This window comes from Tursiops truncatus, chromosome 12, assembly GCF_011762595.2.
Source record: "Tursiops truncatus isolate mTurTru1 chromosome 12, mTurTru1.mat.Y, whole genome shotgun sequence".
NCBI lineage: Eukaryota > Metazoa > Chordata > Mammalia > Artiodactyla > Delphinidae > Tursiops > Tursiops truncatus.
The window spans coordinates 42,429,446-42,441,804 of NC_047045.1; the positions used below are offsets into that span (position 1 = coordinate 42,429,446).

General features: G+C 37.8%; 1 protein-coding gene across 6 annotated transcripts in view; it reads right to left on the bottom strand.

Moving 5' to 3' along the window:
• The window catches only part of LAMA4 (laminin subunit alpha 4), a 150,615-nt gene that overhangs the window by 1,195 nt on the left and 137,061 nt on the right, over positions 1 to 12,359 (bottom strand). For all 6 annotated transcript variants that reach the window (XM_019929599.2, XM_073789520.1, XM_033867643.2 and 3 more), the window contains 7 exons: positions 10,866 to 11,053; positions 9,383 to 9,572; positions 8,486 to 8,641; positions 6,938 to 7,097; positions 4,850 to 4,980; positions 3,699 to 3,792; positions 3,104 to 3,223 (listed from right to left, as the gene is read on the bottom strand). In XM_019929599.2, the coding sequence (XP_019785158.2) occupies positions 3,104 to 3,223; positions 3,699 to 3,792; positions 4,850 to 4,980; positions 6,938 to 7,097; positions 8,486 to 8,641; positions 9,383 to 9,572; positions 10,866 to 11,053 (1,039 nt within the window). The remainder of the gene's footprint in view (positions 1 to 3,103; positions 3,224 to 3,698; positions 3,793 to 4,849; positions 4,981 to 6,937; positions 7,098 to 8,485; positions 8,642 to 9,382; positions 9,573 to 10,865; positions 11,054 to 12,359) is intronic.

Sequence of the window (12,359 nt, forward strand, 5' to 3'; positions counted from 1 at the left end):
AGCAATTTAGAGAGCTTAGAAATATCATGAAATTAAAATCCATTTAGTGAAAGCTTATTATTATGTACAAAACAGCTATGTGAGCAATAGCAGATAAAAGATGGAAAACACTTAGAAATCAGTAACTCAGGAGGGAAGATAAAAAAGGACAGCAAATTAAATACCATCAAGCAGCTGTAATAAGTTTTCCAAGCAATGTAGATTAAGAATATGCAGAAGCTTTGTATTGAAAATAAATCATGGAAATAACATTTCATATTTAGAATGATAATTATCAAGTCTTAGATTTGGAAGGGGCCTAAGAGATCAATTCCCTTTGTCTCTAGATTAGTATGACTATATATATTCTTCAAGCCTGTTCAGTGTACTTCATCATCAGAATAAAGATGAACAGGAAAGAATGTAAGAGGTAGAAACATCTATTTCTTCTGTTCATTTTGGACACTAGTTTTAGAACATGGATTTTGATTCTGCCCAAGCTTACCACCCTGTGGTTCATGGGGGACAAATTCTAGAGGAAATAGTTCATGTAGAAATTATGGTCTGCATAATTCACTACACAATTTATTGCAGTAGTGACAATAAAGTGCCCCAGAACCCTAAGTAATTGATTGATAAAATCAACACATGATTTTAAGAGCAAACATTCCACAGGTTGAAAGCTTGACTATATACAGAATAATGCAGGATCTTCAGTACAGGAATGAATCGTCCTTAACTCAAAAAATTAACTTCTAATTTTGATTTTTAAATGATCATACAATGAAGCTGAATTTTCTGGTATAAAGTTCATTGAACTTCAATGCATTAACTTTTTATTGATAGAAACAATGTGTTACCAGGGTTCTGCCTTGTATAAGAGAGCTGGTTGGGATTCTAAGAGATTTCAGTGCATATAGGGGTTTTGTTTATGCCTAATTTCCTTTAGTTATTCTTTTTCATGCCCCAGTCTCTGATGTGATTTTAGTGGAATTAATCTTGAACAGCTCAAAATTATGTGATTAATGATGTTCGGCTTAAATTATAATTGCTTCTGTTCTAGGCTTGCTGGCATGATTCGTAGATGGAATTAAGGGCTGCAGTGGTGCAGTGGGCTGGTGGGTATGCTTTGCTAGCTCCTGTGTGTTGGCTCATTAGCTAAAATTTGCTATTCATTGCATGTCTCAGGCAGGCAGAATTTGGCTTCAGGTATATCTTTCCCACCCAGTCTGTAGAGCTTAGCCAAGTCTTACAGTGAGAGATGATGGCAGTGTGTAATGCTGGGATGAGACTCTGAAAACAAACACAAATCAGAGAGACAAATATTTGTTTGAACGAGAGACAAATATTTGATATAGTAAGCACTCTGGGTGCAAAGTAAAGAACAAATACCATAACTTCCGTGAGCCCATGCTTGTTTTGTTCATCTCCTGGAGCCTAGCACAGTGCTTAATAGACACTCAATACATATTTGTTGTGTGTTGAAGTCGTGTTCTCTGGCAGCAAGAAGTGTACAATTTAGCTTCAACAATATTCTGCAATAAGTGCCACAAAGGTGGTATGCATAGCACACTCTAGTGGGAGGGAGGCATGTGTGTAAAAAGTCTGAGCTGGATCCTCAAGGTCAATAGGAGTAAAGTTGGGGGAAGAGTGGGAGAAGTTCCTTGAAAAGGTACTAGGGGAGGCAAGAAAGAACATCTTCCAGAAACTGATGCCTTGTGCACTTGTGCAAAGGCCTGGAGCAAAGAGACCATCACTGAACATCCAGAGGACTGCAAGTCCCAGCAGGTAGGGGGAGGCCCCAGAGGCAGGGGCAAGGCGGGGGCGGGGGGGTGGGCAGATGATCAGGACCTTGCATGCCAGGCTGACTTTGATCCTGTAGGCCCCTGGGAACGTGTGAAATATTTTAGACTACGTTGTGATTTCCCGGAAGAAAGCAATGTGCAGAAATGGAGGAACTGATAAGACACATCTTCCATACTGTACCTGTATGAAGTGCAATGTGGTTTCTGCCAGTATTTCTTTCAGAACCAAAGCCTGGAGCAGGAGGGGAGGACTGAGAAATGGAGATGGGAGTGGACAGCGGGAGTAAAGGAGAAGAAGCGTTGCTTTTTGAGGGTCTCAAATATTTCATCAGTGAGTTACTGTTACTGTCTATACTGGTATTTGAAAAATTCATATTACAAAGCAGAAGAGTGCTTTGTTGCTACTATTTTGTGAGTACGCAAGACTGGATGCTTAATCTTTCTCACTCTCTTAAAGCATTATTTGCCTTTACATGGGTCAGTCTAAAATAGTCTAGTTAGGATGCAAGGTAAAACCATGTTAAGTTTTTCCTTAAAATCCCCACCAAATTCAGATGTAAAAGCTTGATTTTTCCCTCTTGCTACCTTTATCATTCAATTTTTCCAAGTTAATGAAGTGTGTGAAACAATCACTTTCAACATAAGGCCATGGTCCCTGCTTCAGAGGTTTAAAGTAATTGTGGAGGGTCCATAAGTGTCCTATCACCATCCTGGATTATACACCATTCTTGGCAGATGACAGCAGTGATGTCACTGATGATGTTTACAGAACTGCAGCTGGGAACCTCTCAGGGAATTTGACTACATAGGAACAACAGAACTTCTGGTCTGCAGCTGTTTTCACATTTCAAACTAGTCCTGGTTGGGAAGAACTGTGTATTCTCTCTTAGTGTGGAAGAGGAGCAACTATCCACAAACTTTTAGTTCTCCAAGGTTCTTCCTCAGATCCTAGAGCAGCAATAGTGTATGAGTTTTCTTTGTGTCAGAGGTAAGATAGAGTGTGTTTCACTGTGTGTATGTGAGGAGGGTATGTAAAGTGAAGAGAAAAAAATTAAGCAGATACAGCAGAGGGAGAGAAGTTATCTACTGGTTAGAATGCCGTGGTGTAGTTCTTATGTGTTACTTTGTTTTGATCCTTGGATAATGTTTCATAATTGTCAGTATACTTTTTCCTATGAAAGGATATTGTATATAAAATCCTTTGAGTTATTAGGTGAATTATGAAAATACATAGCTCAATTCTTAATAGTATAATAACAGTTATGAGAACTTAGTGTCTTTTTGGATTTGGAAACTTGTCATTTTAAAATAACTCTTACCTGGAACACCTCCAACAAACACAGGCTCCCTTTGATCAACTGGTTTTGGATTCAGGGGTCCAACCACATGGTTCACTTCAGAGTCTACATCCAACTGAACCACATTTGAATCTCTAATAACTGAAATACAGAGAAAAGAGTGGTCATAAGTGACACTAAAGTGATTAATTTTCACATGAAAGGTAATAATTCATTACAGTAATGGCTTTTATTTATTCCGGAATAAACCATACACTTTCCTCTATTCACTGAAAACATCAATGTCTAAGCAAAAAATAACTAACATTTTCCTTTGAAAGGGATAATAGTTAGGATACTCTTTCTGCTACATTTTTGCTCCATAAGGTATGCATTATTTAAACAACTCCCGAAGACTATTCTGGCAGCATTAATATTTTCAAATCACATGTGGATTCAATATACACATTTTAGTACAGTAACATTTGATTCTCTTCTCTTGGCCGCTTTTAGACTGTCATCTATTACCTATTCTGTCATATAAGTTATAGTCTAAGTTCTGCCAAGCCATCATGCCACAGGTGGGTGTGTAGGCTCACTTTATTAAGGAAACCCAGGACACTCAAGCTTTTCTCACCTGTAATTCTGTGCCATCTGCCATCACAGAGACTCTGCTTGGGTGTCACTAAGGTGGAAAAGTCTCTGATACCATTATTGACTTTCACTATGACCTGCAAAAGACAAGGCACATTGTGGAATTTAATTTCATTTCTCCTCATTGTGATAAAATGAAATTTCCTACATTTACCACAGGGAAGGAGAACTTTTAACATCCAGACATGATTAGCTTTGCAATTTGAACACAAGGGGTCACTCTTCAGTAGGCTACAGAAAGTTTAAACTGTTCCTCAGAGAGAGAACAAAATAATGACACAGGAGAGAAGAGGGGGCAGAGGAACAGTAATATAACACAATAAATTCCTTTAATTTTAAAGATGAAATGTGTTATACAAGGCAGGCTAAGGTACTGATGAACAGCATGGACTCTAAGAGCCAGACTGCCTGGGTTCCCACCCCAGCGCTCCCACTTACGTCACTCTGTGCCATGTTTTCTCATTTGCAAAATAAGGGTGATAACTATAATACTTACTTCATGGAGCTGTTGGGGGGATTAAATGAGTTAATCCATATAAAGCAACTGGAATGGTATCTGACACACAGTAAAGGACCATATAAGGTTTTGTTTTATTATTATATGGTTTAATAGAATATACGGGAACGCAAACAAAAATCAGTTATATTAAGTTAGGGACATCATTGAAAATATGCTTCATATTTATTTGAGTACTCTCATGAATGTTCTTTAGTAATATTATTTAAGGATGAAAGTGGTGTTTATAACAGAATTTTTTGTTTTTAGTAGTTGAAAATATATGCATATAGATTATAGAGCGATGTTTTAGTACTTGTTGGTTTTGATAGTTGAACATGTTTGCTGCTTCCATTTGTTGTAAAAAATTTCTCTTCCGATTCTTTTGTTAAAACCTTTTAATTACTGATTTTTGCCACAATTCCGTGGCTCTTTGCTCTAATCAAATCAATTCCCAACGTATGAATCTGAATCCAAATATTGCCTGCGTTTTAATTTTATGTTATACCTTCCCTGTTGTTTGTTCTTTCCCCCAGTTAGGAAAGATTGATGAAATAATTCTGTGAAATAAATCTGCTTCAGATCCAGAATCCAAGATCAGAGGAGACAGACTGTTAAGACAATTTTTAACACATTACCTGCCCATTTTTCATGTGAACATTTAGGTACTCCCCATTGACACTGTGGCCATGAACAAGGGTTCCAGAACTGCTTCTGGGACGGACTTCAAATGCAATCTCAAACTTCAATCCAATATTGAAAGACTCATCTATGGAGAGAAATACTATTAGTTCTCAAGAACAGCAACCTAAATTTTGTAACCATGGTTTGATTGCAGATTTTTGTACTTGTTTTTGAAAGTTTGATGTATTTTTCAATAGGTAAGCAGAAAGTGTTGTTTTCCATGTCCAACACACTGTGGAAAGCTCCGTGGGGGTCTGAGATAACTAGCACACCACTCCTGCTCTGGGGCCTGGGGAGGAAACAGCTTGCTGAAAACACAGCATGGCTATGTGAGCACAGGTGAGGAGAAATTGATTCCAACTAGCAGGACCATTTAGTATCTCAAAAGTGAGAAGGAGGAAAGAGCAAACTGGGAAGAGTGAGTCGTCTGAACACAAGTACAGAGGCTGGAACATTTGGAGAGCACTGTGAACGCCAGTGTGGCTGGACCGTCCCCTGTAAGGGTAGACGGAGGCAAGGTGAATGGGGAAGGCTGGTGGGAGCCACACTGGGAAGGGCTCTAGTGCTCCAGTATGGAAGGCAGACTTGACTTTGCAGTCATTGAGCAAGGGAGCTGACTTGATCAGATCTGTATTTAAAATAATTCTTAAAAAAGTAACTGGTGCCAGTGCTGCAGAGCATTTGGGAGGAAAAACAAAGTGAGAGCAGCAAAAGCAGTTAGGAGCTGTTATTGCAGTGATGCAAGAAAATGAATTCTTCTTAAGACTAGCTGTGTTCACTCCAAGAGACTCATTGCAAACCTGGGCATCTGAATAATGTTCACTTGACGTGTCTCCTCATAGATAACTTTTTAATTTTTCCTGCTATTAATTAATGTTTATTGAGAACATAAATTGTGCAGGTTGCTATGCTTTTCAGGCTGTCCAAGTCTTTGAGTTCTTATCACCGAAATTCAATGAAGGGTTGAGAAATGTGCCTGTAGGTGTTTTAGTAGGGATAAAGGATGAGAAAGGAAAGTAAAACCACGAGCTAGACAAAGAGAGGATATATTACCTCTGGTTATTCTATTGGATATGTGGGCGGTTTAAGAAGGAATACTTGGCTGCACTGTAATGTCTTTATTCAGAGGATGCTGAGGGCAGGGAACATGTGGTTTTATACCCTTCTTCTATCTTCTTTCCCAGCATCTGTCCTTGTACCTTCCTCACACCTAATGGTTGCTCTATAGAATGTTGGTGGAATGGATTGGTTGGTGATTGTGTGCAGTCTGTTTAGGATTTTATTTATTTATTTTTTGGAATTATTGATGCTTTTTTTTTTAAGTCTTTATTGAATTTGTTACAATATTGCTTCTGTTTTATGTTTTGGTTTTTTGGCCGCGAGACATGTGGGATCTTAGCTCCCCGATCAGGGATCGAACCCACACCCCCTGCATTGGAAGGCAAAGTCTTAACTGCTGGACCGCCAGGGAAGTCCCAGGATTGTATTTATTTATTTTTAGAACTATTATGTTCCATCACCTGGCATAGGGACTGTCATACCAGAGGCACACAATAAAAACTTTGTTGAATGAGTGAGAGAGTAAGAGTTGAGGAGAATAAAAATCCAGAAATAAAATGTTTTTGGGATAGTGTTGTCTGCTAGAGTTGCTGGCAAGGGGAAGAAGTGGACCTTTCCTTAGTAGGAACAATGGGTGATGCTTAGAGGGAGCAGAGAAAGACCTAGAGACTGAGGTGGCCAAGAGCCAACACAGGTTAGACCATGGTGCAGCATAGGAAATTCTAAAGGGGCCAAGATGGTCTACCTCCAGAGGTCTGGCAGCTGTGGAGAAGCACTGGCTGGGGAAAGCAAACAGGGATGGGCACAGTCCATGTGTCTAGTTTGGAGGGTAGGAGAGGAGAAAGGTGGTTCTTATGGAAAGAGGCCATTTTCTAGGGCTGAGTTAGATTTTCTGGTTTTTATCTTTGGGCCCAATATCCCTGTTAGCCACCTCTAGGAATGAAGTATTTCATGATTCACGTTTTAACATAAGTCATTGTTACCTAGAACCACGTATCCTCCTTCTGTTGAAAAGTATGTTCCTGTTTCCATTGGGCCTTCAAAACAAGGAGTCACGCTAAATGTCTGAGAAGCAGAGGTGATGGAGGCCCCATTGAGCTGGAGGTTGCTGAGGCAGCCACTGAAGCTGTAGACTGAGTTTATCTGAGAGAAGAAGACATTTCTTAAAATCCATTTTCTCAACACTCACAGATGTACCCAAGGGAAACAAAATGAAGGGATTTGAGTCCAGAGAGAAACCAAGTAATTTCTTGCCTTATTTATCTTAGCTATCTGAATGATCAGTAGTTTTCCAGGTAGTTGCTTTATAACTAGCTCTTTGAAGCTGGAATTTTGTATTTGATAATGACAGCCTACCATAATTAAGGTAACGAAAATTTTTACGTTTTTCAAGACAAGGTAAATTGTAGCTGTGGTTTTCAAATTGAACATTAGAAATATCCTCGTTTGTTTCTCTTCAAGAAGAACAGCTGTGCCCTAGATCACCTAATGCTGATGAGGGCTAGCAAAGTTCTTAACTGTTAAATCTACCATGGCTAAATAAACAGCAGAAAGCTTGCTTCACTGTCTTCATTGTTGTGGTTGAGCATTTATCATACTACAGAACATGGAACACGGGCCACTTGAGATAACTGATTTCACACTGCTTTGGAAATCTTTCTTTTAAAGAAGTTATCATGGAATTGGGGGTACTTACCTAAAATCTAATTAAACATGAACATTTTCCCCCTTTTTTGCTTTATCCACATATATTAACAGATCTTAGAAGTATATTAATTCTTTGTGTTAAAGTCAAATCTATATTTATGTTAAAAAAACTTAGTCCTTTGATGCATTCCTTTATTGCTAGATAATTTTTAAAGGTCCAATATTTTAAACTTTTAAATTACAAAAATAATGTTGTTGTTGTTTTCTACTATATACTCACGTCTCCCCAGGGGTAACCACATTTCCTTGCACATTTACAAATTGTGTGTATGTGTGTGTGTGTAGAAACGAAAATGAGATCATAGTTTACATAAGGGCCTGAAAGGTTTTTTTCATCCAATAATATATTGATATAATGGAATGACTTGCTTTCTTTTTTTGGTTTTTTTTTTTTTTGGCTGTGCCACATGGCTTGCAGGATCTTAGCTCCCCAACCAGGGATTGAACCCAGGCTATGGCAGTGAAAGCACTGAGTCCTAACCACTGGACCGCCAGGGAATTCTTTCTTGGGTATTTTTTTAAGATTAAAAGTATGGTTACTTGCTGAACAAATAAGCATCTCCTTGAGACATAACTTTTCATGATAGTTTGTATCTCTGAAACATTTTTCATCTCACCTCTACCCTAGAATCAAAAGATCACTCTGGGCTTTGTAATGTCACAGGGTGGACAGACAACCTCAGGACAATACCCACTTATGTACCCCATCTCCAGTCAAACTACAGTTTTACTTTTGCCAGTTTCCTAATCGTAAAATGAGGGCCAGAGTAAATGATCTTCCAGCTCTAAAGGTCGATGGCTCTACCTGGTCACGCCTGGCTTACCTGGACATTTTTCACAGCCTTTCCAGGAGCCACACCTCCCAGATAAATAGGACCCTTGATTTTCCAGGTAGCTCCAGTAGGGGGAAGACTTTCTTCTAAGACTCGAAGACCATCAATTATCAGTCGGCCGCTGCTCTTTTCCCGAATAAATATCACCTGGATGGAGAGAAGGACAATAGAGAAGGCTGTGTTGCCTCTCCTCCCAACTTTGCAACTGCAATGCCACAGAAGTTCTTTAAAAAAGTGGTCCTTTCTCTGAAGGTTAGGAGTCTCTTCCTTTAACGCTTGATTTAAAACTACAGGCTTAATTTCCGAATACAGCTTATGTTTAGCAGAGTTCTCTGAGGCTCTGCCCAGCTGGCCAGCCCACGTGCTCTCTCTTGTAAATTTAATTATAATTAATTGTAATGCAGCTGACATTGCTTACTCTTTCCAGTATATACACACTGAATTGCTTTGATATTTAGGTTATTCTACCTGTGTATCCTGTCGTCCTAACAGATTTACTCTTCACTTTGTACCTCCCATAGCTTAGTCTACGAGACACTCAGCAATCATTGAAAATTTAGAACATTATAGGCAGTGGAAAAAAAACCCAGTCGAGTGAAATATCCTTAAAAACCAAACTTCGGTTTATGTTGGCCATTGATCTTTTGTTTAAAATAACTGCACTAAAGAAAATTGATCTGTCAAAAATATTATACTCAGACTGTATTTCTTTTAAAATAATATGCTTCAAGATTTTTATAATGAGTTAATGAAGGCTTTGAAATTGAACATATAGCAACAGAATTTTTAAATGGATGTTTCTAGAAAAACCCCTGGTGGGTATTAGTGTCAGTCCATTTGACAGTGGTGGACATTGGCTGATAATAATATTCTCTGCCTTCAACTTACATCATGCCACAAACCATCATTGTATTTCTCTTGGCTTCTAATCTTCAGTTTCTTGTGGCCAACATTAAACATGAAAACCAAGCGGCCGTGGGCTAAGAAAAGAGCCATGAAGTCATTCTCTTCTTGATCCGAGACATAGAAAATCATCCCATGGGAGGAACGTGTTTTCAGACGAATGGAAAACTGGGATCTGGTAAATGAGAAGAAAAAGCTTACCACCTGTCAGAGGAGACTGAGGGTGATCTCTAACTTTCCAAGGCAACAGAGTGTAAGGAAGAATAAAGCCATTCGATCTAATCCCAAGCAACATTCTTCTAATTATTAGTATTATTAGAAGATTAGAATAGAATACTATTAGATTAAAGATTAAATTAGAATACTAACATTCTTAGTATTATTAGTGAGTATCGGGTAAGTACCGCTAGTTCAAAAATGTAAATCCTTCTCCATTTCCTCACACAACAGGGATATATCCCACATTTAAGAAAGTGTTGTTTCAGTAAAGGATAATCTCATGTCTTCCTTTTAAAGTATGGTTGCAATTAGTTTAGTAAAAATCTTTATGTTAAAGAAGCTTCATGTGGACAAAATAGTAGTAATTAATATGCATATATAATTTTGCATAGAAACAATATGATTTGTGTACTGTCTAAAATACAGATTCAATTTTCTCCCTGTAAAAATAAATTAATGGATATCACATGCTAAAAACAGCTACCAGAATGTGTAGAAATTAAATAAAATTTTCTAGAAATTTAGCTCTAGGCCATAGGTAAGATACATTTATGAGGCTAATTTCCAGTCTGATTAACTCTAAATTTTTCCTGAAGAATACAAAATACTGATTCTGCCCATTAGGAAAACAGGAAATTAGAAGGCATTAGGAGTTTCTTATTGAATGCACTGCTTGTATGAATGTTTGAAAGAGCTATATAAGACCTATATAAGAATATTTGGGTGCTAACAGTTTACAAAGAAATCTTCAATAATACTAAATAACCTGGAGATTTGTGAAATACCAGGAAGAGTGATGAACTTTAGAGATAGCTTGAGGGCCAACAGAGATACAAGCGCATTTGTATTTTCAGTGTCTTTCCTTATTAACCTTCTAGCAGTTCAGATGCATTCCCATTTACAATCTGAAAGCAATTTGTATGGGGGAGGGAAGGTGATAGCAAGGTTAAATGATGAGTCATTTAAAATTTACCCCATCTTCCTTTCTTTGATTGTCTTTTCTTTTTGATAAAGTTCAGCAAACTCCTAGGAGAATGCTGTTTTATGCACCTTACTTTTGGGAAGAAAGTCACAGAGAATGTTATTTGTTGGACAGTATGAATCATGTACTATTTAGTATTTGTTTTGATGATAAACGAATACGATTAATTTGGCACAGAAAAATTATAGGAAAAGGATGACATATGGCAAATAAGGATGCAGCCCAGCCATGGCATCAAGTTTCTGAAAGGATAGTATGTTACTTTACTTTTCACCAAAATCTCCTTTTAAGTGTTCAAACTCTTGGCGGCTGTTGGCTGTCCCTCCGTACTGATAGGCATGCTCTATTGCTCTAGGGCTGTTGGAAAGGTGGCAGTGAGAGTCTCTTGGAACATTCCTCTCTAGGAATTTCAGGCCAACAGGATCCCATGAAGGAGCATCTTTGCTTTTCTCTCCCTATAAGAATAGGCAATGAATCATTTAAGGGACAAAACTGACATACTAGTAGCAAAAATTCATTTTTGATTTTCTTATCATTAATAATGATGATAAATAATTCAAGGGTATATTATCTGTGCATTTTCCACTCATAAAATATTAGACCTCTCTCTTCCTTCCTCTACCACCATAAGCAAATGCCAGCAGTAGCTGCAGCAGTAACAACAACAAACAACAACAACAGAGTATGTTAACAAATCCAAAATTCTAGTCTGTGATAGTGAAGCTATAGAGACAAGTGCTCTGTGATTTAAATTAAATGCACATCTTAATCAATGATGAAAAATGAAAAAGCTGGCAATAAAATAACCCTGAGACAAATCAATAAAATCCTCATATCATATGCAACAATATCACTCGAATACACATATTATTATTTACACATCCTGTATAAAAAGTTAACAACTTAGTAACATCTTCAAAATATTTAAGAATATTTTTGGTGATATGTAGCAAACCTATGTGACAGGATATAAAACAATTTTTAAAAACTATCTTGTGCTCTTAAAATTGCACTACTGATTTTAAAATTTAGAATTGTGAAACTATAGACTACTATTTAATGGTCATTTAGTCAATTTCTGAAGCAAAAGTACATGCAAGTAAATCTGAGCATTCATCTACTTATTTATTCAAGCAAATGTTTATTGAGTACCTAATAGGTAGGAGTGAAGGGGAAAGAAATCAACGTTTCTGCGTGCCTTCCATGGGCAGTGTGTGGTAGGGAATAGAAAGGTGAGTGAGACATGCTTCCTGTTTTTTAAGGACTGAAAATTGATTTGGAAGAATAGGCTTTTAAACAACAAATTGGAAGACAGGTTGTTGCTGGACAGAAAGGACCTTAGATGACTTGGTAAAGAATGGAGTCTTGTGTTTTAGGTGATGAGGAGACACTCAGGTTTTAAAAGCAGGGAGTGGCCTGATCTGACCCACTTGGGAAGAAATCCTGCAACAAAGCAAGGGTGGAGAGAGAGGAAATGTTTGGCACTAGGGAGAACTGGAGAACACAGTAAGAGTCAGGATGAGACACAGGATTAAAGGAGAAAAGACAATTCTGGTTCAGGTTGTTGAATGAATGCACACATTTAGTTTTCCTCCTCCCTAATTCCCACTGAAATGTCAGAAGAACTATACACATAAAAATAAATCCACAATAGTCCTGGAAGTCTATGAGGCTTTCTACTAGTCGAACAAAGCAGTGTGGAATTTACAGAAGATAATAATACAGATTGGAACAGACTGACAATAAAATTCTTAATCTCAT